Genomic DNA, 25,128 nt, shown 5'->3' on the forward strand with positions numbered 1-25,128 from the left:
TAGCATAAAGACCTCTTGCTAAAGGACATACCTCATGAGATCACTTTTGTTTCATTCTCAGCTGCTGCAAGGCAGCTTAACTTCATCTTTAGCTGTTCCTGGTTTCAAATAGCCATTTTCCTGACATAAGTTTGCTGTATGGAAATAATTTATGATTTTGGTGTTGATGCAGAAAGAGAGAAAGATTGGGCTCTATCCAGTTTCTTTTGGCCACTTGAGGCAGCTGTGGGCACTTCTGCGCCACTTTAACCACTAGGCCTTGCCCTGTAAGGGCATTTTGACTTGAGTTGTGAGAGAGCCTGAACACCTTGCTTCCAGCAGAGTGATACTGCACATTCCAAAATGTCAATGATACTTGGGCTCCTTTTATTCACAGACTTTTTGGAAAAGAGCATTAGACTTTTTTTGTTGCTAAACTAGGACATAGTGGGTCTTTTGAAATTAAAAAAAAAGCACAAGTGACATTCATTTGAGTATATCCAATTGGGCATTATTAGATCCTAGGTGAAATTAACCAGAGTTCAGTCTGTTTTCTCTTTTAGTCAGACAATAGGTACAGTAGACAGGCAGATGGCGAAGTAGAATGAAGATGCCTCATGAGTCCTTATAATGCTTTCATTGTACAAGTGACCTGCCACTTAGAATATTACTGAACATGGGTCTACTAATCCAAAATAATCTGGTGGTACCAGTGGTGAAATTTAAAATTTGTTACTACCAATTCTGTGGGCGTGGCTTGAGGGTGGTGGGTAATATGATTGGGTTGGCGTGGCCAACTTTTGTTTTTGCTTTTAAAAGCATTTTTTCTACAACCTCTTTAGCCGAAGAGGTTGTAAAAAATGCTTTTAAAAGGCTCTGACGATCCCAGCTAAATTGCCTGATCATCAGAGGCTTTTTTTTTAACTTTTAAAAGCATTTTTTCGACCAAAGAAAAAAAGCTTTTAAAAGTAAAAAAAAACCTCTGATGATTGCACAGCTCAGTTGGGCATGGAGCGGGCAGGGATTTTTGCTACCGGTTCTCTGAACCACCCGCCACCATCGCTACCAGATTGGGTGATCCAGTCTAAACTGGGAGTATTTTACCCGTGGGTGCTCCGTGAACCAAGTGGAGGAACTATGTGAGTAGGTTGAAGAAGGAGTGTGAGGTCTTTGGCTATTGGGGCAGCCAAACCAAGAACTGGAGGAATGTATAAGAAAAACCTAGTATGCCTCCGCTGATGGCCTCCCATGTGTGTTGGGACTATAAGAGCCAATTTGGTCTAGTGGTTAAGACACCAGGCTAGAAAGCAGGAGACCATGAGTTCAAGTCCTCCTTATCCATGAAAGCCACCTGGATGACTTAGGCCAGTCACACACTTTCAGTTCAACCCACCTCATGGGGTTGTTGTTATGGGAAAATAGGAGGAGGAAAGTGTGTTGGATATGTCTCCACCTTGAGTTATTTGTAAAAAAATAAGGGCAGGCTATAAAGAAATGATACATATAAGTTGCTTTGGATTGCTTTACAGGTAGTCCTTCATTTAGTGACTGTTCAAAGTTACAATGGCAGTGAAAAAAGTGACTTATGACCATTTTTCACACTTATGACCGTTGCAGCATCCGCATGGACATGTTCAAAATTCAGATGCTTAGCAGTTGTTTGGTATTTATAACAGTTACAATGTCCAAGGATCATGTGATGACCTTTTCTGACCTTCTGACCAGCAAAGTCAATGGGGAAGCCAGATTCATTTAACAACCATGTTATTAACTTAATAACTGTAACGATTTACTTAACAACTGTGGCAAAAATATTGTAAAATGGGGCAAAACTCAGTTAACAAATGTTTCACTTAACAATATAAATTTTGGGCTCAGTTGTCATCATAAGTCAAGGACTACCTGTATTTTATTAGTCTCATCTGGCCAGCAACAGTGATAATATTGTCAACCAACAGCTATGCATAGCAGTATGGTTGACTTTCCTCTAAATAATTATATAATAGATTGTAAATCTATATATATATAAAAGCGAATATATATATATTTGCTATGTTCCTGTTGGCTTCTAGGTGCTCATTAAGAAAGGATTTTTTTGAAATGACCATCAGAGCATTAGTATTTCCTATATTATTATTAACATGCTGTGATGCTAGGGAATTCTACTTCTCCTCCCTACCTGAAAAGAAATCTGTTCCAAATGCAAAACGAATGCAGAGGAGAGGAGTTTCACTTTCAGTTTTACTTCACAGCAGCAAACAAGGGGATAGCATTGGGGAGGCTTCTGTGGGGCAAGGCTGAGGGAGAGAAGGCAATAGGATAGGGGAGGCTTCTGTGGGGCTAGCCAGAGAGAAAGAAGGGGAGAAGAGACGCCGATCGTAACTACTCATTAATTTTCAAGCTGTAAGTGTCGATTTATCAAGCCCGATCACATAGTTTCAAAATGAAGCACTGGTATCCAGCTAGTATTTAATGAAAACGAGGGAAGAGGAAACATTATGGGGATGAAATTGGTTCATTTGTCTCTTACTTCCCAAGGACAGCTGCATATTGTGACTTAAGGAAATGGAATACAGAAATAGACTACTTTGCAACCTGATTTCTACTTAGTCAGTTTTCAAATCTGATAGAAAAGACAATAAGTTTTTTGAAAGGAAGTGGATTGCAATGCTTCTTATAAGATCTATATATTTGGACAATCATTTAACTTTTCAAGTACTGAAAAAGAACTCTTTGGACCTGACCAATTCTGAGTCATTGCTCTTTTAAAGAATTTAATATTACCTCAGCATCTGAGTAGACTCGCACTGGATTAAGTATCATCAAGATTACACTGTCAGTTGATTGGAAGGAACAGGCAATTTTACTCTAGCCCCTCAGACAGAAGTCAATCCTGATATCCTCAAATCTTTCAGTTCAAAAAGAATATAATCCATCTGTGCATGCACTAAGAATATAATATTATTAGTGTCTTCTCTTAAACAGATTTCCTCCCTCCCTCCCTCCCTCGTGAGAAGAGATTTCTCGTCCCCAAATTCCTAGCAGTTCAATTTCTCATACGCTGATAGCAACATACGGAAGTCTGTTCTTATTCAAGAATTTCTCACAACTTGTCCTGGAGCAGTGGAAATGCCTCCCCACTTTTTCTTTAAATCCAGTGAATAGCAATTCTCAGTGATTTTTACATGGTGAACTTTTTTAGTGTAGGAACCTAACATTTGCAGATGCTTCCCAGGAAAATACTACAGCTACCGATGTTGGTTTATTACTTCCAAGAAGTAAAAATTGTTAAATATAATGGGAATGAGTTGATGCTTTTGTGCCACATATATTGTAACTGGATCCACTTTGCATAGATTCAATTTACATATTTCTTTTACCAAAATACCAGCTTAAATGTGATGTATGCCTGCCACAAGAGGTCAGTGTATGCTTATTTGTTTGTAAAAATGCACATTGTTACCCATCAGACCATAATGTAGGTGAAAGAGATTACAAATTCCGTATTTATAGCGTTTCATGACTTTTACGGTGATTTTTGCTGTGGATCATTGCTTAAAGATATATATAATGCTGCTTTGTAAGGTGGATATGTTAATCAAATATTTAGCAATGGGGATCAATTCAAGAATTGATCAGTTCAATTGTTAACTCATGTACATCTGGGAAGTGTGCTATTTTAAACAGAAACCCAAGTCGGCCCAATATTTTCAAATGTTTTTGTTATTATGTGTATGTATGTATGTATGTATGTGTGTGTGTCTGTGTGTAGGTCTTGGCATATTCGGGTCTTTTCCAAATATATGTATGTATGCATGTATGAGAGGAAATTATATGTCATACAGGTAGAGTTTTTTTTCAGGTGCTTCTAGTGGCAGAGAATGGAGATGCTGGTCTTTTTTGTTTAATTCTCCATGTCAGGCATATAATTGGCTTGGACCATGTTTTCCAAACTCTGTGCTTTGTACTTTCTTTTCACTCAAAGGTAATTGTTTTGATTAAAGCTCTTTTCCTCCTCTTTGTTCTCACTTGACAGGCTTTACTATTTCTTCAAGAAATAGTAAAGCCTGTCCGGATTGCTCCTTGGATGAAGGGGACAATGAAGACTTGGGGAGGATCTCAGAAAGTAGAGCCAGAAATAGGACCAGAGACAGTCCTTGACTCATGACTGCAGTTTGGACTGGATTTCCAAATGGAAATCATTATGGACATAAGTCAAGGCTACCACATAACTGGCCCCAGTTTTACAATATTTTTTTGCAGCTGTTATTAAATGACTCATCATGGTTGTTAAGAAAATCCATGATTGTTAAGCAAATGCCACGGTTTTAAGTGTAAACTGTTTTTAAAAAAAAATGTTTTCCCCCCTGCAATTCAGCAAAAAACAAAGCTTTAACCAAAAAACTGTCTACTGTTGACCTCACCCCATTCCTAAGAGGTCTGTAAGGGGTGTGCATAAGAGCACAAACGTGCCTACCGTACCTGTCCTATTGTTTCCTTTCATTATATCCAATTTATATAGTTATTACATACTTATGCTTTTATATATATGCTTATATATTGTATAGTTACTTCATGCTTATGCTTATATATACTGTTGTGACAAAATAAAATAAATAAATAAATAAAAAATACCATTGCAAATAGTGGTCATGTGACCGTAGGATGCTACAACCAGTTGTAAAGGAAAGCCAGTTTCCAAATACCTGTGTGTGTATGTGTGTGGGGCATAAAATTTTAGACAGCCTTTATGGCTTTACAGGCCATGAAGCACCCATTCTGGACCTATAATAATTTTGGTTATTAAGCGGCTGGTCATAAATTGAGGACTACTTGTACTTCCCGTGACTTCTTGAAACTCTGGTTTCTGATCCATAACCCCATAGTCCTCAGTGGCATGACCACTCCCAAGCAATTGGATGAAGGACTGAATGGGACAGGAGCAAGTGATTAAGGAGTGGGTGCTCTTGGTGAACGAGCCCTCTTGGAAATCTGGGTGAAGATGGCTGCTAGGAACTTGTGGCATTCCTCTGGTGGGAATGCAACAGAAGTAGTACATCCGTCTTGGCTTTTCTTGATTTCTCAGTGGTACCATTGATCATGGTATCCTTCTGTACCGACTCTGGAAACTGGGTGTGGGTGGCACTGTATTGTGCTGATTCTTCTCCTTCCTATGAGGATGGTTTCAGTCAGTGTTTATAGAGAAAGAGATCTAACCCAAGGCTCCTACTTTGTGAGGTGCCTCAAGGCTCTGTTCTCTCTCCCCTTCTATTTAATATTTACATGAGGCCGCTGGGTGAAGTGATCCTTAGGTGAGATATCATCAACATGCAGATGACACCCAGGCCCCTTGAGTGATGCTATGGATGTCCTATTTCAGTGTGTGGAGGCTGTTGGAGATTGGATGGGGGAAATGGGCTCCAACTCAACCCTAGCAAAAGAGTGGCTGTGGGTATTTGGACCCCCCCCCAACATAAGGTTCTATTATCTCAGGTTCTAAATGGGGTTACCCTGCCCCAAACAGACCCAGTGTGCAATGTGTGTGTGGGGTCCTCCTGAACTTGTGGTTCTTGCTGAAAGAGCAGGTGATAACCACAGTTAGGATGGTTTTTGCACAATTTGGTGTGCCAGTTGTGCCCATACCTGGACCGGGAGGTCCTGCTAACAGTAACTCATGCCCTTGTAATCTCCAGATTAGACTACTGTAATATGCTCTAAAAAGGGAAACAGTGCCTTAGTGGCTAAGACGCTGAGCTTGTCGATCGAAAGGTTGGCAGTTCAGTGGTTCGAATCCCTAGTGCCGTGTAATGGGGTGAGCTCCCATTACTTGTCCCAGCTTTTGCCAACCTAGCAGTTTGAAAGCACGTAAAAAATGCAAGTAGAAAAATAGGGACCACCTTTGGTGAGAAGGTAACAGTGTTCCGTGCGCCTTTGGCATTTAGTCATGCTGGCCACATGACCACGGAGATGTCTTCAGACAGCGCTGGCTCTTTGGCTTTGAAACAGAGATGAGCACCACCCCCTAGAGTTGGGAATGACTAGCACATATGTGCGAGGGGAACCTTTACCTAATATGCTCTAGTCAGGCTGCCCTTGAAGACCATTCAAAAATTCAAACTGCTGCAGTATGTGATTGCGCGAGTAGTAAATGGTACCAGATATATGGTACATGTAACACCATTTCTGCATGAGCTGCACTGGTTACTGGTGTGTACAATTCAAGATACAATTTAAGGTGCTGGTGATTACTTATAGAGCACTACATGGCTTGAGACTAGGTACCTGAGGAATTGCCTTTTTTCAAGAGTCTCTACCCATTCAATTAAGTCAAGCAGTTCATCTTTTTCCACACTGGCCCCTGCATTATGGAACATCTTCCTTTCAGAGATTAGAATGGTCCCAACCCTGTTAGTCTTATGTAAGGCCTTAAAAACCTGGCTATGTTCCTGGGGCACCATATGTGCCTATGGCCCCGTTTTCTGCCCATATTACTAACTGACCAAATATTTTGCTCAATTGTGTATGTCAAATTGGATGTTTTTAATGGCTTTTACTGGTTTTACTGTTTCATTGCCCTAAATGACTTTAATTGTAATATGTTTTCTGAATTATAAGCTGCCCAGGTTAATTGACTGAGATGGATAGCCAGAGAAATGGAACAAATAAAGTGTATAGCTTACTAGTTTATGTGAAAGAGATATAGTGCATAAAAATAGAAGCTCCAATGATTCATAAAAACATTGCTTTTTAATATGTACCTGTTGTGCATTTTATTAAAGTAACTGAACATATTTACCAATGGAGTATAACTAAAGTAATACTTTGGATTGCAAGAAAACCCAAGAATGATCAACCCAGAAGTTGTACTGATACTTTTATGGCAAATGGATGCAGGTCAATTTTTCTATTAAAAACAAACAACACATTGAATTAGCACGGAAGAGATGAAATGAGTGTTTAATTTAGTCTTCATCCATTTTTTTAGAACAGAGAATACAATTCATCTGGTACCAGAACTATGTACTTGGACAACAAAGATGATGGTGCAATTACCAGAAACATAGATATGGAATTGGACTCCCACCACATGGATGTGCATGGAGATGGAGCAACAGAGCCAATTTCTTACAATGTCAGCAAACTGAAACTCTTGAAGGAGATCATGATTGGTCAGGGAGCATCACATCAACCCTATCCAAGATTTGCACAAGAGCCAGACCAGTGTATTACTCTGGAGAAAGATTTCAGTCCTCTCGCTATGCAACAGAGGTAAGAAACCCAAGAGGGAACTAAATATATCCTTTTCTGATGGATTTGTTCATTGGCTCAGGAATCCATATGTTTTATTTAACATCTTTCTACAATTAATAGCAACTGTGGAAAAAAAGCTTAGCTGAGGAACCGAAACTGACAATTGCTGCAAAGAGATAGATTCTCAGCAGGTTTCAGAAGTAACACATGTTTTTATAGCAGCTCTGTGAGCAATTTTTTTTGTGCCTCTATTTTCAAGGACCTTTTTGTCTTCCTTGGCTTTGTGTTTAAACAAAACATTCATAGGACACACACAAAAACCCTTATGCAAATAAAATTATGCCAAAATTGTTAAATCAAAAGTTTACAGGATCCAGTTCTGTAATTATGGGTGATTGTTCAGGTGATTAAGTTAAGGCATGAAGCTGCAGTTATGATAGTAATAATGATGTTTGTTTATTATTCATTTCATTAGCTGGATGATGAGTATGTAAAAATAAGTGAGACACACAAAAATACAAGAATATCCCAAAAGCCATTTTGCTTTCGCTTTTTAAAAATCTTTACCAGGTTTTGTTTCTGGTATATCAGATTTTTTAAAATTCTGATCTTGTACTGTTGTTTAATTGCATTGGTCTCAGGTGTATTCAGCAACTTTTGAATGATTTCTTGAGAGTGAATTCTTCTAAAAGTTTCAGAAAGTGGCAGCAGAAAAGAAATATGTCTCATCACATATTTTGCTAAGTATAATTCCCATCAACACTTCCTTACATGATTAACGGTGAATGATCCTGGAAGTTGAGCAATATTAATATAAGTTCATTTCTAGGGCAATCAGTACATAATATTCCCTTTCTGCCATTTTATCTTAACAAACATGCAGTGAGATAGGTGTGGCCTAAGGCTTCCCCAAATCCCAGGAGTTGCATGGCTGAGTAAAAGATTTAAACCTGTAAATTTTTAGTCCATGCAATCTTTGCCGACTACTTCATACTGGCTCAATGTTGCATTACCCAAAAGTGTGATATAGTATGCTATGTCCGTTAGTATAGCATAGTATGATAGTATGTTAAGGCACAACCTTATGTATTTTAAACCACATAGGAAAAACATGCAGTTTTTACAACAATTGTAGAATTAATGCTGTCTTCTTTATAGGGCTGTTTTATTAACTTTTGTTTTTGTTGCACATCATTTCTACTAATTTTTCTTTTGTTCAGTGCTTAGCTGGGAAGAAGTGCATTATAGAAATACAGTGAAATTTATCCTCAGTGTAGAAGAAAGACATTCCGTAGTGAGGACTTGATTTATCATGGCACTAATGGGGCAGAGAACCATCTCAGCTGGTTTCTTAACACCATACGATGGAAGGGATAAGTTACCCTGCTGCAGGAGATATAAGATATATTATAAACAAAGTGGGATCCTGATTTAGATCAAGCTACTGCAGGCATAAACTAGCATGATGAATATGTTTCCCGGCAGACAGTCTCCATTCAGTTCCTGAGTCCTATGAATGTCACATATCTGCTGATATAAAACAATGTTCCTTGCTTTATAACACGGAGTCAGATTAAGTAACACCAGACAAATAGCCTGATATGTGTATCTTTTATTCACTGCATGATATATTCACTGGATTTACTCATACAAGATTTGGCCTTTGCTACTAGCTTTGCAAAGTTGGAAAGGAGTAGAGTGATGCAATAAATTCATTTGTCTGGTGACAGAGTTAAATCCAATACTAAACAAAGTGTGCTTCTTCAGGTACTAGTTTTACCCCTTTCATTCAGTAATCAATAAACAATTTATGTAGCATCTTTCTGTAACAAGGGAAACAGGAACGAAACTTATGCTTAAGAAGCCACTAAGACAATATCCTGTGGGGAGATACTCCACCTGCAACTTCCATAGCATCAATATCTCTTGTATAGTTGCTATGGGGACGTGTTTGTTTTCTGTTGTATTTTCCATTTTCCTTATTGATTGTTTAAAATTTAAAGAGAGTGCTCCTGAAGTCAAGGAAAAACATCCTTTTTACTAATAAACTATAAGTTGGTAAAGTACAATTTCATAAACCTGAACTAAGAGAACAAACTGTTCATTCCTGATCTGCTTGTTGTGATAGACATAAATGATGCAAACTGTTTTTAGTGGAGAAATGCTTTCACTCATTCAAAGTGACTGTCACTGAGGATAACTTTTCCCAGCCTCTGAAATTCTACTATGCATGGTCAATACTGGCTGAGGATTCTGGGAACTATAAACTGTAACTCTTTTAAGAATAGATTGGACAACCATTTATCTGAAATGGTACAGTTTCCTGCTTGAGCAGTGGATTGGATTCAAGGTCCTTTCCAACTCTGTTATTCTGTTATTCTGAAGGAACAGATTGGAAAAGGCTAATGTAGGAAGATGAAATAAAATAAATTATTTAGATCATCTTATGCCCAGTCTCATTATTGCTATCTAGTTCAGGGGTCTCCAACCTTGGTCCCTCTAAGACTTGTGGACTTCAACTCCCAGAGTCCCTCAGCCAGCAAAGCTGGCTGAGGAACTCTCAGAATTGAAGTCCACAAGTCTTAAAGGGACCAAGGTTGGAGACCCCTGATCTAGTTGATACAACTCCCTCAATTCCTACATATCATGATTTTGGTTAAAAATAGTCTGGAGTATGTAGGAGTAATATTACTCCTAAGATATCTGGAGAACATTGACTTGAGGATGCGGGTTCATTCTCCAAGCTTGTGGGCTGGTTTCTGAACATTTTGTTACCAGACTAGGTAACATCTTCAGTGGAGTTTAGAGTATGTCAGTGTCAGTGTTTTCCTCTTTAAAAGGGCTTCAGGTGTGGGTGTGTCAATGAGGGTCTTGTGTTGGGTCAGATGTGAGTCATCAGTGAGAGTCCTGTGATGGGGAAGTTACATCAGGTGATATCATTGGGATGTGAAGTGCTGGTTGGGGGGAGTTGCATGGGTTGGTTGAGGGTTGGTAGTGTTGTGGCCTGCCGGTGGCCTGTGGAGCTGGCAGCAGAGTCAGACAGTGAGGAGGTTGGGGAGGAACATGGGCCAGTCCTGGAGTCAGGGGAAAGCTCAGACGATGGCTATGCATCAGATGCAGTAAGGGAGCCAGGGCCATCTGGGAATTATGTGCCGCCTCCAGAGCCTCCAGAGTTGGACATCGAGGCAGAGGGACAGGAGGAGTCTGTTCCCAGTATGCTCATGCAGAAGCTGCCAGAAGGCAAGAACAGTTAACACAAAAAGGATGACTCAGGAGTAGGGCTTGGAGATGATTGGCCCCTCCCATAAGACATAAAGAAGTAGCAAAGGCACACGAACCTTTGCAGGAAGCAACTTTGTTCGTTCTGGTCAGTTTAAATTTTGAAGCCCTGTTTTGACTCTGTGCTCCATGTGGCCTTGCAAAACTAATTGCCAATTAGGTCTTTGGCAGTGTGTCAAGGGAGATAAAGGTGGGTGCTTCTTAGCCTTATCCTGAAAGACTGTGGCAGACTTCTGTTGGACTCTTTACAAACTATTTGTGACTCATTATGGGCTATGAATGAACAGAATTCACAGCCATTGAAATAAAAAGAGGGTTTATTTATTTATTTTTATTTATTTATTTATTTATTTATTTTTGTCACAACATCATATAAAAAGTTTTTGGGAATAATTACGTGCTTTTTACTGTCTCAGGAAGCCTGTGTCAGAACAGGTGTTGTCTGTGGTTGACTGTGGTTGATTTAGATTCTGAAGAGTTTGTAGGCTGGTTGTAGGTTAATGTGTCTATTGATGGAATTGCTTGTGAAGTGCCAGTCTTCTTTGTACTCACGAGCATGGTGGGTGGACTTGGACAACACATATTTGGAGACTTAGAGCATACCTGCATTTAGCAATGTAAGCTGCTCCTATCCTGTGTTCATGCCAGCTCGACTCTAAGCTTGTAAGCCAGTTTAAGAAAATCCTGTGAACCAAAAAAACCTTGGCAACAGTTTGCAAGGTTTTCAGTCTAGCTACCACATTCTGCTTTTGGATAATTCCCCCGCTGCTGTGTTTTCTCACTTTTTTGTTCAATGAAAACAACAGCCAATTTCCTTGCTGTCGGTGGGTATTCCTGGATATACATAAAACACTTTTATGCCCACTCACCCACATGCTTACAGTGTTAAATTAAATTTATATTCACAGGTAATATGGTAGTTAAGATCTTTGCTTTATTGGATAATTTAATTTTGAATGCTCCAGTTCAAGTCTGTGTAAAAATTGAATTGCCACTTGGACAAATACATATTTAGAAAATGATATTGTTACACATATAAATATTTTGCTCTATCCTAATTTTTTAAGTTTACTATAGGATTTTTTTCACTTTTTTCACATTTTTTTCACATTTTCACTTTTTTTACACAATATAATATAATGTTTAAGTGTTTAATTTTCTTCACTTTATTTTTATAAATATAATACATTAAGTTTCCATCGTAACTATAATTTTATTTTATAATATTACTATTGTTAAATCATTAAATTGATACTTAGTTTTAATACAATATGATTAACTTTAAAAATGCTAGTTGCAATGTTTTTTGAAGTTTAAATACTAAAAATAAAACAAAAAGATCTTTGCTTAAAGGCCTAGAGAATCCTGCTGATTGAAAACTTTCTTCCAAACTAATTTATATATATATATATTTTCTGGAGTAGGTACCATTTGCCCCTCTGTTTTTTTGTTTAAACAAATCTAGGATTTTACCATTGTAGCATATCTCCAGTTACCTGAACTAAAAGGCTTTCTCATCTTAATTTCCAGATAACATACCCTTATGTGGTAAGGGTAAATAAATCCTTTATTAATGAAAGCCAGGGGTGGGCTGCTGGGGGTTCACAGGGGTTCAGGAGAATCTCTAGCTAAGAATCTGTGCAGTTCGGAGAACCCCCAAATCCCACTTCTGGCTGTCCCCGCCCACTACAACCCGCCCCTCCCAGGAGTCCCCACACGGCCCATGTTAGATGCAGATAAGTGCAGGGCATGCGAGGAGGCTCGGGGAGGGCAAAAACGGGCCTTCCAGAAGTTCTCCAGAGGGCCTCTGGAGCCTGAGGAAGCTGTTTTTGCCCTCCCGAGGCTCAAGGAAAGCCTCTGGAGCTCAGATAGGGCAAAAACTCCCCCCCAACATGGTGCAGGAGGTGGACTAGGCCATGCCCACCATGGCCATGCCCACCCAGGAACCAGGCAGAGAACCCCTTGCTAAAATTTTTGAAGCCCATCCCTGATGAAACCTATTGGAAACCTATTGGTTTGGCTGACAGGATAGTCATTTCTCTGAAAAGGCTGAACCGAAGTGCTTTGATCTAGACGGAGAAGAGAATTCAAGGCAACAAAGTAAAAAAGAGTTAGTGGAGCAGCAAAAGGGGAAAGGACCTTGCTACCCAGTCTTGACGATGAATCAAGAGTTAAGTGTGCCAGGAAAACCGGAAACGTCGCAGCAAGACTGGCTGGAAAATAGCAGGCTCCGACAAGCCTTGTGAAAATCCAGGCAGACAAACTGCTGTTGGGGTGTCTTCGGACTGGATCTGTCTTGTAGGGATGGTGAAGAAGGATAGGCATCTCGGACGGCCAAGAGAAACAGGCAAATTCCTTGGAGGTCGGAGGAAACTCTTCGATCTGGTGACGGGAGTAGTGGCTATTACGACTGTCATGAAGCTGGGGCAACCAGAATAAGATTTGTGCATGAGCAGTTTTGGATGGAGTACCAAGTGAGTGATGGGCCAACTCACAGGTAAAAAAGAAGTATTTTAAAAATTTTAAAAGAAGTCCTAGCGAGAAAATAGCAACTAATTGGCATTGGGGAATGTTAATGGAGGGAGAAGAACAACACGAAGTTAAAGCACTAAAGCCCATAACGGAGCTTGATATTTGGATTGGAAATTGGATTTGGAGATATTAAAATTATTATAAGAAAAAGAAACCTGAAAGAAAATGGTTTCTGAACAGGATTGGACATAATTTTAAAAGTTTTGAACTTTGAAGGAAGAATAAAGAAAAATTCAAAATAGAAAAGCCCTGTAAAGGAAATTTTTCAATTGGATTTGAAATTGGATTTTAAACTGGAATTTGGGATATATAAAATTAATAAGAGAAAGAAGAAACTTGAAAAGCATTTGATAAGCAGATTTAATACAAATTGGATATTTTGCAACTTTGTCGATTTTAAACTTCTGGATTGGAGAGAGACATTTGCTGGTGATAAAAAAGCACTACAACAAACAATTTGAAATCTGGAAAAATTTACAGTGACCTTGAGCTACAAGAGCCGTGAGAAGTTTGAAGGAGGTTTTGTTTTCTTTTAAGCTATTTGATCTCGACAATCAAAGGAGGTGGAAAATAACAAAACTGTAAATTGGAGTTAAAAACAAATCAGAACGTCAAAATATGGCAGGAACTAATTGAGATGGTCAAATGATGCATGTATCATTTAATCTTGATAGAAAACAAGAAATTGTGTCAGAACATATTCAATTGGATAAAGAGGCTAAGAACCAGAAGCAAGAAAAAAAAAGAGTTAAGTCTGGCTTTGATCTTAGTGAATGAGATCAATCCACTTGTCACATTGATCATTTCTGGAACATCAAATGATGATGATGTCAAAAGATGGATAATCTGGATATTATCATTGCAACTGGCATTCATGCATCACTAGTATTTTGAGAACAGGTAATTTCTCATACTACCCCTTTTCATATCACTCTTAATTTTCTAAACTTATTTGCTTTTTCCTAAAACAAAAAGGAAGTTAGTAACAATTGCATGCATTTAAAAAGAAGTTTGCAAAATATAGTAGGCATCAAGTTTCTGTTTATTTCAAAAGGATTGAAATCCATAACTGAACAAAGAAGTGGAAGGAGGGAAGGTAGGACAGAAGAATAACAATAGCTCACATTGTTTTGCTTTTTAAAGAATTTACTGCTGTAAAAACCTTTGCGTGTGTGATTGGGCATTGAGGAAGAGAGCCTCATGGTATTATTGCTGGAAGCTTTTGTGAATCAGTTCTGCAAACAGGTTCAATAAATAAATAAATTTTTAAAAAAGGAAGCAAAGAATGATGCTAGCATAGTTTTTGAAAGCATCATGCAACTTTTTACTGTTATTTCCAATATATCCTTGTCCATTACCATCAACCCACTCTCAATCCATATGAGGTTTCCTATTCCTTTACATCTTGTACTTTTGTCTTTCATGTCCACAGAGTTTTGTAGGAATTTAGCACCCCCCCCCCAGAAGAATGAAATATTTTAGAAAATATTTAAAAAGGCAGAATATATTTCCCTGGATGAGAAATGGAGAAACATGTTTTAAAGACAAAGCAGCTCCCTGCAACTTCCTGCCAGCCCCCACCTTTGTCAATGGGCCATCATCTGCAACACAATAGAACCCATCTAGCAACTGAAACTCACCACATGGCACCTGGGAAGATTACATCAGCCAGCAAGGCTAGCTAAGACCCCCACCCCCTGGGAGTCTGACAGCCAATCAGGGTACTCTTCCTGTGCCCCAGAAAGTTCAAAGCTCAGAAAAAGCATAAAGCCAGGGAGCACACAGGATCTCAGCTCTTTTCTGTTCAGGAACTCAAGCCATGTGATCCTGCCCACCATTAAACCATCTTTCCAAGCAGTCTCCATGTTTCCAGTGTCTTTGTCCCCACTTGGAACTGAACCCAGATGGATATTTCTTCCAACAGTTGTTTGGAAGATGCCATTATTAGCAGATTGAAATGTACCTATCAAACATTCTTCTTTTGTTTTCATTTCCTTTTCTCCTCTCATTTGTGTGAAATGGCACAGATATTTGTGGGATTGTATAAACCACTTCTCTTACTACTGAATATGGTTGTTTTATGGTTGTGGAATGCTGAGATAAATTATAGAGTTTGATTGATACTGAGCTACCTTATGTGTGAGCTTTCTAGAAATAGCTGCCTCACTCAGTTTAAATCTGGATACTCAGATTATGTAAGTAAATATTCCAGAAATCCACTCCCCCACCTTTTCATATATAAGGAAAATTGTTACTGTTAAGTTTAATACAATATACAATATGTGTTGTGTCTGCGCCCCTGGAGCCGGCCCTGCTGCCAGAAAGTGACTTTGGACAGTGAGGAGGAAGGGCCGTCAGGACTTACCTTGGGAGCACCGGCTTCCCTGGCTCAGCTCCAGGAGCCAGAAGCAGGCCAGGTGGAGGAGATAACGAGGCCTCCATCCCCTGACTCTTCCCCCCACCCCCAGGCCATGCCTGCAGACCCAGCTGATGGCAATCAGGCTTGTTTGAACCCTAGGCTTCGTAGGCAGGAGAGGAGGGAACAACAGAAGCAAGGGTGGGGCAGACCCAGGAAGTGCTGAGTCATGGAGCCACACCTCACAGGATATAAAAGGCAGCGAGAGCTGCTGTGTCTCTTTGTAACAGGCAAATCCACAGATTAAGAGCTGAAGTTTGTTTCTAGGTGACTCACCAGCGTCGTGAAAGATAATGGAGTCTCTTGGCAGACGCTGGCTACTCTGCTGCCAGAGTTGATAGTGCCGGCTAATTAAGCCATCACTCGGATGGAGGCGAGGGAGGACAGAACAATATGCTTTATATCAGGGGTCTCCAACCTTGGCAACTTTCAGACGTGTGGACTTCAACTCCCAGAGTTCCTCAGCCAGCAAAGCTGGCTGAGGAATTCTGGGAGTTGAAGTCCACACGTCTGAAAGTTGCCAAGGTTGGAGACCCCTGCTTCATATAGTACAGAACCCCTAAAACAGGGCTGTCAAACTTGCAGTCCACGAACTGGATGCATCATGTGCTGGCCATGCCCACTCCCAGTTTAGCAAAGGGAGAAAAAGTTGGGATACGTCATGTGATGATGCTATGATGAAGCCAGTTTGACACCTCTGCCCTAAAACAATATGTTACCTTAAATTAGTGTATTCTTTCCAAGTTCTTAAGATGATCACCTCACCCAGCGTTGATAGTGTATATGTGCTTTTAATTTTTTAAAGTAATTCTGCTTCTCATTTTCTGCACCTTCACTAGCGAATAGAGAAGTTAATGTTTCTAAGAATATAGGCAGCAACAGTATCTCATGCAATCATAATGCTAACATGATATGAGCATCAATCCTCTTTAGGTTTTATTGACAACTGTTTCATTATGTAACATTCAGAATAAATACAATGAACCTGATTTTAATTATCATTAAGATTGATAATAGAACCAGTAAAGCCAAAATTGTGAAGGAGGGAAGGAAGTGAGATTGGAAAAATAGATTTTTCTTCACTTGTTACTTTCACTGAGGTTAGTTTTATGATAGTATCTAATTTCATGTTGCTCAGGATATGTAGATGTGATCAGAAGGACTGCATTTTATGGATTTTCTCAATCTCTCTTAAAATGGAAGCTTTAAATACTGGCTGAGGGTATTGCTTTGCAATATAGAAAATGCATTAGTGTTGGTTTCCTACAAGTGCTGCATTATTTTTATTATAAGCAGTACACTGTTGATCTAAAAATAGTTGGGTTAAAAGCCTGCTGACGTTTGACCAATAAACTGTGCTAATTAAAAAGATTTATTTACCGTTCATATGCTTTGCCTGGAATCGATAAAGAAAAGGAATTTTTTTGTTTTTTAATTATTAGGTTTTTGCTCATTTTCACTGCACTGAGAAATGTAATAGCTATGCCCCAAATCTGATTAAATACAAATGGGGAGGGGATGACAAAAATAGTAAATCCTGAAAGAAGGTTATTTCAACTCTATTCAAGTTATAAACAGAGGATTATATTCCAGATATATTGGATTTTTTCTTTTTAGTCTGAAAACCAAGCATTTCAGCATTCACAAAGCAAAAAATATAGGAAATATTAACACACTGTATGGATCAAGAATGATTCTTTTATACATGTAGAGTAGTGCTTAAAAGTTTGCAAATTTTTAATATTTCTGCATAAATACGAGCTAACTATTCTCTGCATGAGTCCTAAAACTAGATAAAGAGACCCTAATTAAACAAATGAGTCAAAACATTAGACTTGTTTGTGTAATTAATGAGGAAATGATTTGAAAGTACATATTTAATATATCCTATTTTGTCAACTAACTTATAACATTTTATGATTGGGAAATCAGGTAAAATCACTAGGAGTTCATGGATGTGGTGGACCCTAGTTTATTGGGTTTCCCTTGCTTTCAGTTCCTTTAGTATGAAAAGATATTCCTTATAACCGAGTTGGGTTACTTGTGCTCAGCTGTCTTTTTAAATGTACCCCATGGCATTTTGTTCCTTCATCCATTAGGCCTTCTGGCCACTTCAAGGTGAACAATAGAATGACTGGTAGAAAGACACACATTTAGGCGGGGCAGGGTGAAGCACAGGTAAAGAGGAACAGTGTTGTAACATTCTTTGAAAGATGTTATAGGGCCGTGATGGCAAACCTATTGCACAGGTGTCCAAAGTAGTACACAAAGCCATGTCGTCTGGCACGTGCAACCTTGCCTATGTCCTTTGGATTTCTGGCACACATGCAATGATCAACTGTCCTCGTGCACAGCGGTGCTGAAAACTGGTGTGCACATATGCGCCAGCCAGTTGATTGTCAGGCACATATGTGCGACCTAACCTGGAAGTTCGGCTTTTCCAAAGCATGATCCCTTTGCACGCATGGCAGTTCCAAAAAACAGCCTGTGAATGTGTGCTGGCCAGCTGAATGGTGTGGCCCCAACGAGCGTGCTTGTGTGATGTTTTCGTGTGACCTTTTTGGCACTAAGCACTCGATGCCGAAAAGGTTCACCATCACTGTTATAGGGCATCCAAGATGAAAAGAGAAAGATAGAAAATCCATCAGTGTGGCATATTCCAGTTGTCACATTGGAGAACAGAATCTTGTGGGTGTAAAAAAAATTGGGAGCAGAAAACCTCCTTGTTTTTGCTGTCACATTTTATAACACTGAATGCTTGCTTGGCTAAGTTCCCTATTATTCTATAAATAAACTCCACACATTGGGGACCAATATCGTATTGAATCTATTTGGTGTTTAGTCTCTTTTCTAGCTGACTTCTTTCGCTGACTGTTCAGAGGTTTTCAGATATTAATTAGATTTGTGTCACTGATGCTGGAGACATGACATTAAAGCAGTCACCGGTGATTTAGATCAACATCTTGTGGTTCTTCTGTGCATATTGTTGCTGGCATCAAATTTTTCCAGAAACACTGTGTCTCACATTCAACTTTTAAATCCTCCTTTAAAGTTTTGCAAAGTAATTGCATATTTATGAATTTCAGCATACTCCAATATCTAGTAAGGCATTCCTCATAAATCTGGGCTGCTGGCCCACATCAGTTCAGCTATGCAACATTTAACTCACCAAATTTTCTGCAAGGAATGGATGATGCTTGTCATGCACTTTTTGCTGTCCCAAAGCAGAACAAGATACACAGGGGAGCTTTTTTTGTGTGTGCATATAGCACTGTGATGATAGAATTGCTAGGCAGTAGATATGTTGCAAAAAAACAAAAACAAAAAACAAAACAAAAACAAAACAGTGTAGTCCTTATCTGTTCTATTTAAAATTGAGCACAAAGCACAGAATAAGTGAGAAATGTTAGAAAGGTCAGTGCTTTTCACAATTTAGAGCATCACAGTGGAGGGTTTTGCTTATGCCTCATATATTTTTAGAAATATGCTAATTCTCTGCAGTCATGCAGAGCTACACAGAAATAAAGCTTAGAGATCAGATGGGTGCCTGTTCGTTGATATACTCAGCAAATCTCCATTTTAGGCAGAGAGGATTCACTACACTTAGCCTCCAGGCAGCTAGATACAAATCAGTTTGCAAGTTCCATTAATTTCCCAAAGAATGCCCATTCACTGATCAATTTTGCAATGCCAGCTTCATTTTCCTTTCTAAGCCTGTGACTTTCCCTAAATGAAAATCAGTCAACGTTTTTGGTTGGCCTATTGTATGAACTCAGTCTTTGTGGTTTGTATGCATGCATGAAGTCTAAACCCAGCCAGATTTGCTTATTTAAGAAATGGTGGCTAAATAAAATAATGAAGTGACACAAGGTATGAAGGCCCAGCAAAGACATAGCCTGGCCAAATACCATTTAACTCCAACAAAATGTCCATATTGTTTACTCTCAGTTCATACATTGGTTTCAATTCCAGGGCTGCTTGAAGAGTTTAAGGTGGCTCAATAAGATTTGAAAATGTTTTCTTGATTGTTTTCTTTTCACTAGTTCAGCTGCCCTTGAATCCAACGTGATTGCATGCTACAGCTTGCAATAGGACAGTGGTTCTCAATTTGTGGTTTGTAGACCCCTGGGGTCTGTGATATCATCACAGGGGGTCGGGGCAGGTTTCAAAACCCATTGCTACCGGTTTGCTCGTGGGTGCGCTTGCGTATGTGCGCAACACTTCTCGCATTTACAGAAGCGTCTGGGTAGGTGGGCAGAGCCTCCCATCACCGCCGCTACCGGTTCGCCCGATCTGGGTGAACTGGTAGCAATCCACCACTGCAGGGGGTCCATAAAGACTTGAAGAAATGTTATGATTTAAATCTTTTTTTTTAATAAAAAGTTTTAATTTTTTTACAACAAACAAACATAAAAATCTCATCAATCCAATTACAATGTGTTGGTGGGGTGTTTACATATCTTCTTGTGCAATTTCAAAGTAAAAATCAAAGTAAGACATTCATCTGTCTTACATTGTTCAAATCTCTTAATCAATTTTTAATTAAACAATGGTGTTTTATCTAATAACATTATTCATTCCATTCTCCTAAATTAGTTTAATTCAAATTACTTCTCTTAACCTCAACCTTTTTTAACTATTTTCTAATATATGTTTCCTTCTAACCATTGATAAAATAAATCCCATATTTTATAATATTGCTTTTCTTGTTCTCTAATTTCAAATGTCAATTTGCTCATTTCTGCACATTCCATCATCTTCCTAATAATTTCGTCTTGCAAAGGTAATTTCTCATTTTTTCAATTTTTAGCAAACACAATCCTAGCTGCTGTAATAATATTCACAATCAAATATTTTAAATCTCTAGTATTTATTTCAGGTATAATCCCCAACAGAAAAACTTCTGGCTTAAAGTCTATTGTTTTTTAATCATTTTCTCCAACCATGTGTGTATTTTAGTCCAATATCTTTTCTCTTCAATGCATGTCCACCACATATGGTAGTATGATCCAGGTATCTGATGACACTTCCAACATTTTTTGGATTTGTTCTTAAACATTCTGGCAATTCTTGTCGGTGGTAGATGCCACCTGTAAAACATCTTGTACAAATTCTCCTTATATGCTGTAGACATTATCATTTTATAATTATACATCCATAATTTCTGCCATGCCTCTAAATCTATTCCATAACCAAAATTCTTCTCCCAGGCAATCATTGTCTCTTTTACTTGTTCTTCTTTCAATTTGACCTCTAATAAATATCCATACAATTTCCTAATTAAGTTATCATCTGTACCTGTTAAAATCTTATCAAAACTTGTTGTGTTATTATAGAAGCCTTCTGTTTTAGAATCTTTATCATATCTGGAGTATGTTTGCAAGTAAGAAAACCAATTCATTTTTATACCTTCTACTTCTAGTTCTAGCTTAGTTTTTAACTCACCTTTTTCATTCAACAATTCATTGTACCTAACAATTTGTTCCTTTCTAAATATTATTGGATATGAGAATGGCTCAATGGATGATACCCAAATTGGAATTTTTAAGAAAGGGCTTTTCTTTATCTTCTCCCAGTTTGATAACAACGCCTCTTTTACAAGGTGTCTTCTAAATATCCCTGTGTTTTAGCTTGCCCATACCATTAAAAGGCATGCCATCCCAATAACAAATCATGGCCTTCCAAAGTCAATATTCTGTTGTTTCTTAGAGTTATCCATTCTTTAGGTTTAAATCTTGAGTTAAGTCTTAGGGGTCCATAGCCATGGTCAATAGCTACAAAAAGTATTTAAAGAGGCCCGTGGTGAAGAAATGGTTGAGAACCACTGCAATAGGATATTTTATGCAATTCAATCAAGTAAGTTATTCTTCATTGAATCTGGATAAATGGTCCATATTAATTCAATTGCTCAACCTTTGTCCCATCAAGCCTTCCATAAGTAGCGGATGATCTTGTCAATCTTAGCTAAGTTTGAGAATTTCCCTTTCTCCCTTCCCTTCAGCAAGTTTGAATTTACAGCAATGCTTGTGCATCCATCTGCTAGGAATAGTTTGTGAACATGATTAAAGTTCTGTCTAAATCCTTGAACTAGTTTATTGAATTAGTCTTTTAAAAGAAAGTAGAATGATGAATGGACTGGGAATTGAGCTTGCTTTTGATTCATACGCGCCCAGTTGAATATTGGGTTAATTTATTAAGGCTTAAAATAATTGGTTTGTAATTAGGTGATTTTGTATTATCAGTTGCATTTAAATGCTTTCTTAGGAGCAAGCCATATCTGCCAACACTTTCTGCAACTGGAGAATAAAATCAACCAAATTATTAAGAGAGAGAGAATAGATACTAATAATCTAGATACTAAAATGAGATAGCAGGAAGCACATTCTGATGTGCTTGCCAGATTCTGTTTCTACACATAATAAAAGTAGTTTCTGTTCTACTCCCTGCCCTTTTGTTTGTCAAGACTGTGTTGGAAGAAATTTCCCTGTGTTCATTTCCCAGTTGGGAAGCAGTCACTGATGCTGAGAAGAAATAGACATGAAAGGGAGCTGCCAGAAAAGAAATTTTCAGTATCCAATTTTCCTGAATTATTTTCAGATGTCAGATACCACTTTCTGTGAGATTCTAATCAGGTTTCAAGCAAGCACAAGTCCCAAAATTCTTTACAGTCATGGTTTTCCTTTAAATTACAGGGTGCCCATTTCCAAGGGATGGTTACTAAACCTGTCCTAGCTCTTAGTTTCCAGGATTTGTGAGGCCAAATTGAGGTTAGCCACTGTGCAATCCAAGCTATTTAGTATTTTTAAAATTAAATGCAACAGGCCTTGGGATTCCTACTAATGAGACCACCAGTGCAACATATCCTGCTTTACTGGGCAACTGGGCAGCATCATTTGTGAGTCACAATCAGGGCTTGGGTTTTGGAGATCTCTTTTCTGCTACTTCTTCAGTGAGGAAATTGCCTGAGGGGAATGCCCCTCCCCCATGGAATTAGCAGGGAGATATGACTGCTTGGGCCTTAGTGCCACAGAGCAAAAACCAACCTAGGAAAAGCTTTGTGTGAAGGTAGGTGAAGGGGATAGCCTCAATCTGATTCTCAGTGCGGGTGGGGGTGTCTCTCTCTGTGTCACTGCTTCTACAAGAAGCATGCTAGACAAATTTCCCTCCCACCAGACAGAAATCCAAGGTGTTTAGAACTTGCTATGCCAACCACTCCCAAATGCAATCCCTACACGAGTCCATTTAATTCAATCGTTCTCAACCTTTATAGTGCTGCAACTCCTTTAATACAATTCCCCATGATGTGGCGACCTTTTAATACAATTCCCCACGATGTGGCGACCTCAACCGTAAAATTATTTTCGTTTTGAATTTATCGTACCTGAAGCGTATTGGCTAGCGATCTGACCTGCTTGCGATTGCCTTTTAGGACAGAGGCATTAAAGCGGAGACTCTTCCCCTATTAAGTTTATCGCACCTGAAGCCAGATTAGGCTAGCGATTGGGAGTGATTGCAGCTGGCTTGAGAGGGAGACATCAGAGCAAAGATTTCTCTCTTTTTTAATTCATCGGGCCTGAAGCCGAATTCGGCTAGTGATTTGAAGAGCCTGTAGCTGGCTTGTGGAGTCAACCATTGGAGCGCAATTCTTCAGATCGCAAGTATACTTCCCATATTTCCGATGGTCTTAGGTGACCCCTGGCAAATTGTCATTCGACTCCCAATGGGGTCACGACCCACAGGTTGAGAACCGCTGATTTAACTGATCAATTACAATATGAATGAAGCAAAGAAAAAAAAACTTTACAATGAATTTCCACCCTTCCCCATAGTCTTTCCAGCTGTCTTCTGGGGATTGAAAAAAGTATTTAGTCTCTACTTGTCCATCTCAGAGTCCTTTCTTTCATGTCTGCTGGGTGGCATTAGGCTTGGCTTGGTGGTCAGGATGGTCAGGCAGGCAGGCTTGGGAAGGTCTGCTCCACTTTGGTTGCTATGATGAATTTCTAGTGGATGGCTAGATCTAGACCCAATATTGTTGGTCTTTCTGCGGTTAGGAAATGCACAGAGGGAGCAAGATCCAGATGTGATTGGGAGAAGGGCCCTCTCACTCACACACAAAGGCATATATACATTTCCCAAACTTCTCTGGGCTTTAAAAGTTAAAATTTAGAGGTACTTTTCTTTTTTCTGACAGCTGTTGAGTACAAGATTCAGACTCTCTCTTTAGTACCCATTAGCTCCTGGCAGGGTCCGTGGGCTTCTTTCCTCAGACAAATGGTCTGTGCCAGCTAGGTAGTGGTCCTCCAGGCCCTGTCTGTGATCTGGGTTGGCTGGAAGTCCCTTTGTAGTCGCCAAATTGTTGGAAGAAATTTCCCTGTGTTCGTTTCCCAGCTGGGAAGAAGTCACTAATGGTGAGAAGAAATAGATATGAAAGGGATCCTTCAATTTAGGAAGGCAAAAAAAGTAGTGACACATCTTGAATGTTCCTGGTTTGCAAACAGATTGGGATGGCAAGCCTGTACCTTTTTGTACTTAATTTTCCTTTGAAGCTCCTGCAGCTTGATGGGTTTTGATGTGTTTCTGATTTTCCTGGGTTTTGTTCTGTCAGGGGGCAGGAAGAAGGGAGTTTCAGCTTACCTTGGAGAGTTTATTTTTAGTCTGATTTCCCTTTTCTTAATGGCTCTACTTAAGTGTTTCTATTGTCAGCTCTTTTAGCAGGGCTGCTTGGTGTTTTTCTTTCAGTTGGTGCTTCTTGGTTTTCTTAAAGGGGGAAGGGCTGGCTTGAGTCTCTTGGTACTGTTTTCTGAAGTTTCTGGTGCTATGAGGTTTCTGGCACTGTCCTTTTGGGGTACTTCCCACAACTGACTTGCACTTTTACCTATATTCCACTTTGCTCACAGCTTGACAAAGAAAAGGGGAGAAGGTGGAATGGAATGCAAGTTTGGGGAACGGCATCCAAGCATCATTAGTTCCCATGAAACATGCACCTCAAGGATACACTGAGCATAACAAAAGGAATAGAAGTGATTGGTGGACATCATGGACTGTGAGTGGCCCATAGGGAAAGTGGGAATTAACTATGCTTGCTTTGCACAGGAAGCCCAGAGCTGGTTTTGCTTCTTCTATGCCATGGGTGTCAAACTCATTGTATCACGTGATGTCACATGACATATCATGACATTTTTTGCCTTTGCAGAGTCGGAATAGCATGGCCTGCACATGATACATCCAGCCCATGGGCTGCCAGTTTGACATTCCTGTTCTATATCAATGTGGTTTATTCAGAGCATATGTACCAATACAAATTCCTTGTGTGTCCAATCACACTTAGCCAATAAAAAAAATTCAATTCTGTTCTGTTCTGTTCTATTCTGTTCAGTAAAGTTTATATTCTTGGTAAAATAATGTTCGAAACCCAGGAGTTTCTTTTTCTGGATTCACCAGTTGGATAGTTGACACCTGACCTATATTGGTTTCTTAGTCAGTTCTGCCTTGTGGGTCTAATAGGAATAGAATAGAATAATTTCTGAATTTACTCTATCTCTGACTCATTCTCAGATCTTTTACCCTCATGTAATGTTGAAACTCTTGATATCAGGGAATGAAAGGCTGCAGGTGTTTCTAAAGAGACCAGGGAAAAGGGATCTGCTGTCAAATTGTTTTAAATGAATCTT

At 39.1% G+C, this 25,128-nt stretch overlaps 1 protein-coding gene across 3 annotated transcripts in view; it reads left to right on the forward strand.

Annotated features, from left to right (window-relative positions):
• OCA2 (OCA2 melanosomal transmembrane protein) overlaps positions 1–25,128 on the forward strand; it is a 216,333-nt gene that overhangs the window by 19,237 nt on the left and 171,968 nt on the right. For all 3 annotated transcript variants that reach the window (XM_058185917.1, XM_058185920.1, XM_058185918.1), the window contains exon 2: positions 6,965–7,248. In XM_058185917.1, the coding sequence (XP_058041900.1) occupies positions 6,998–7,248 (251 nt within the window). In that variant the 5' untranslated portion in view covers positions 6,965–6,997. The remainder of the gene's footprint in view (positions 1–6,964; positions 7,249–25,128) is intronic.

Source organism: Ahaetulla prasina, chromosome 5 (assembly GCF_028640845.1).
Source record: "Ahaetulla prasina isolate Xishuangbanna chromosome 5, ASM2864084v1, whole genome shotgun sequence".
Classification (NCBI taxonomy): domain Eukaryota; kingdom Metazoa; phylum Chordata; class Lepidosauria; order Squamata; family Colubridae; genus Ahaetulla; species Ahaetulla prasina.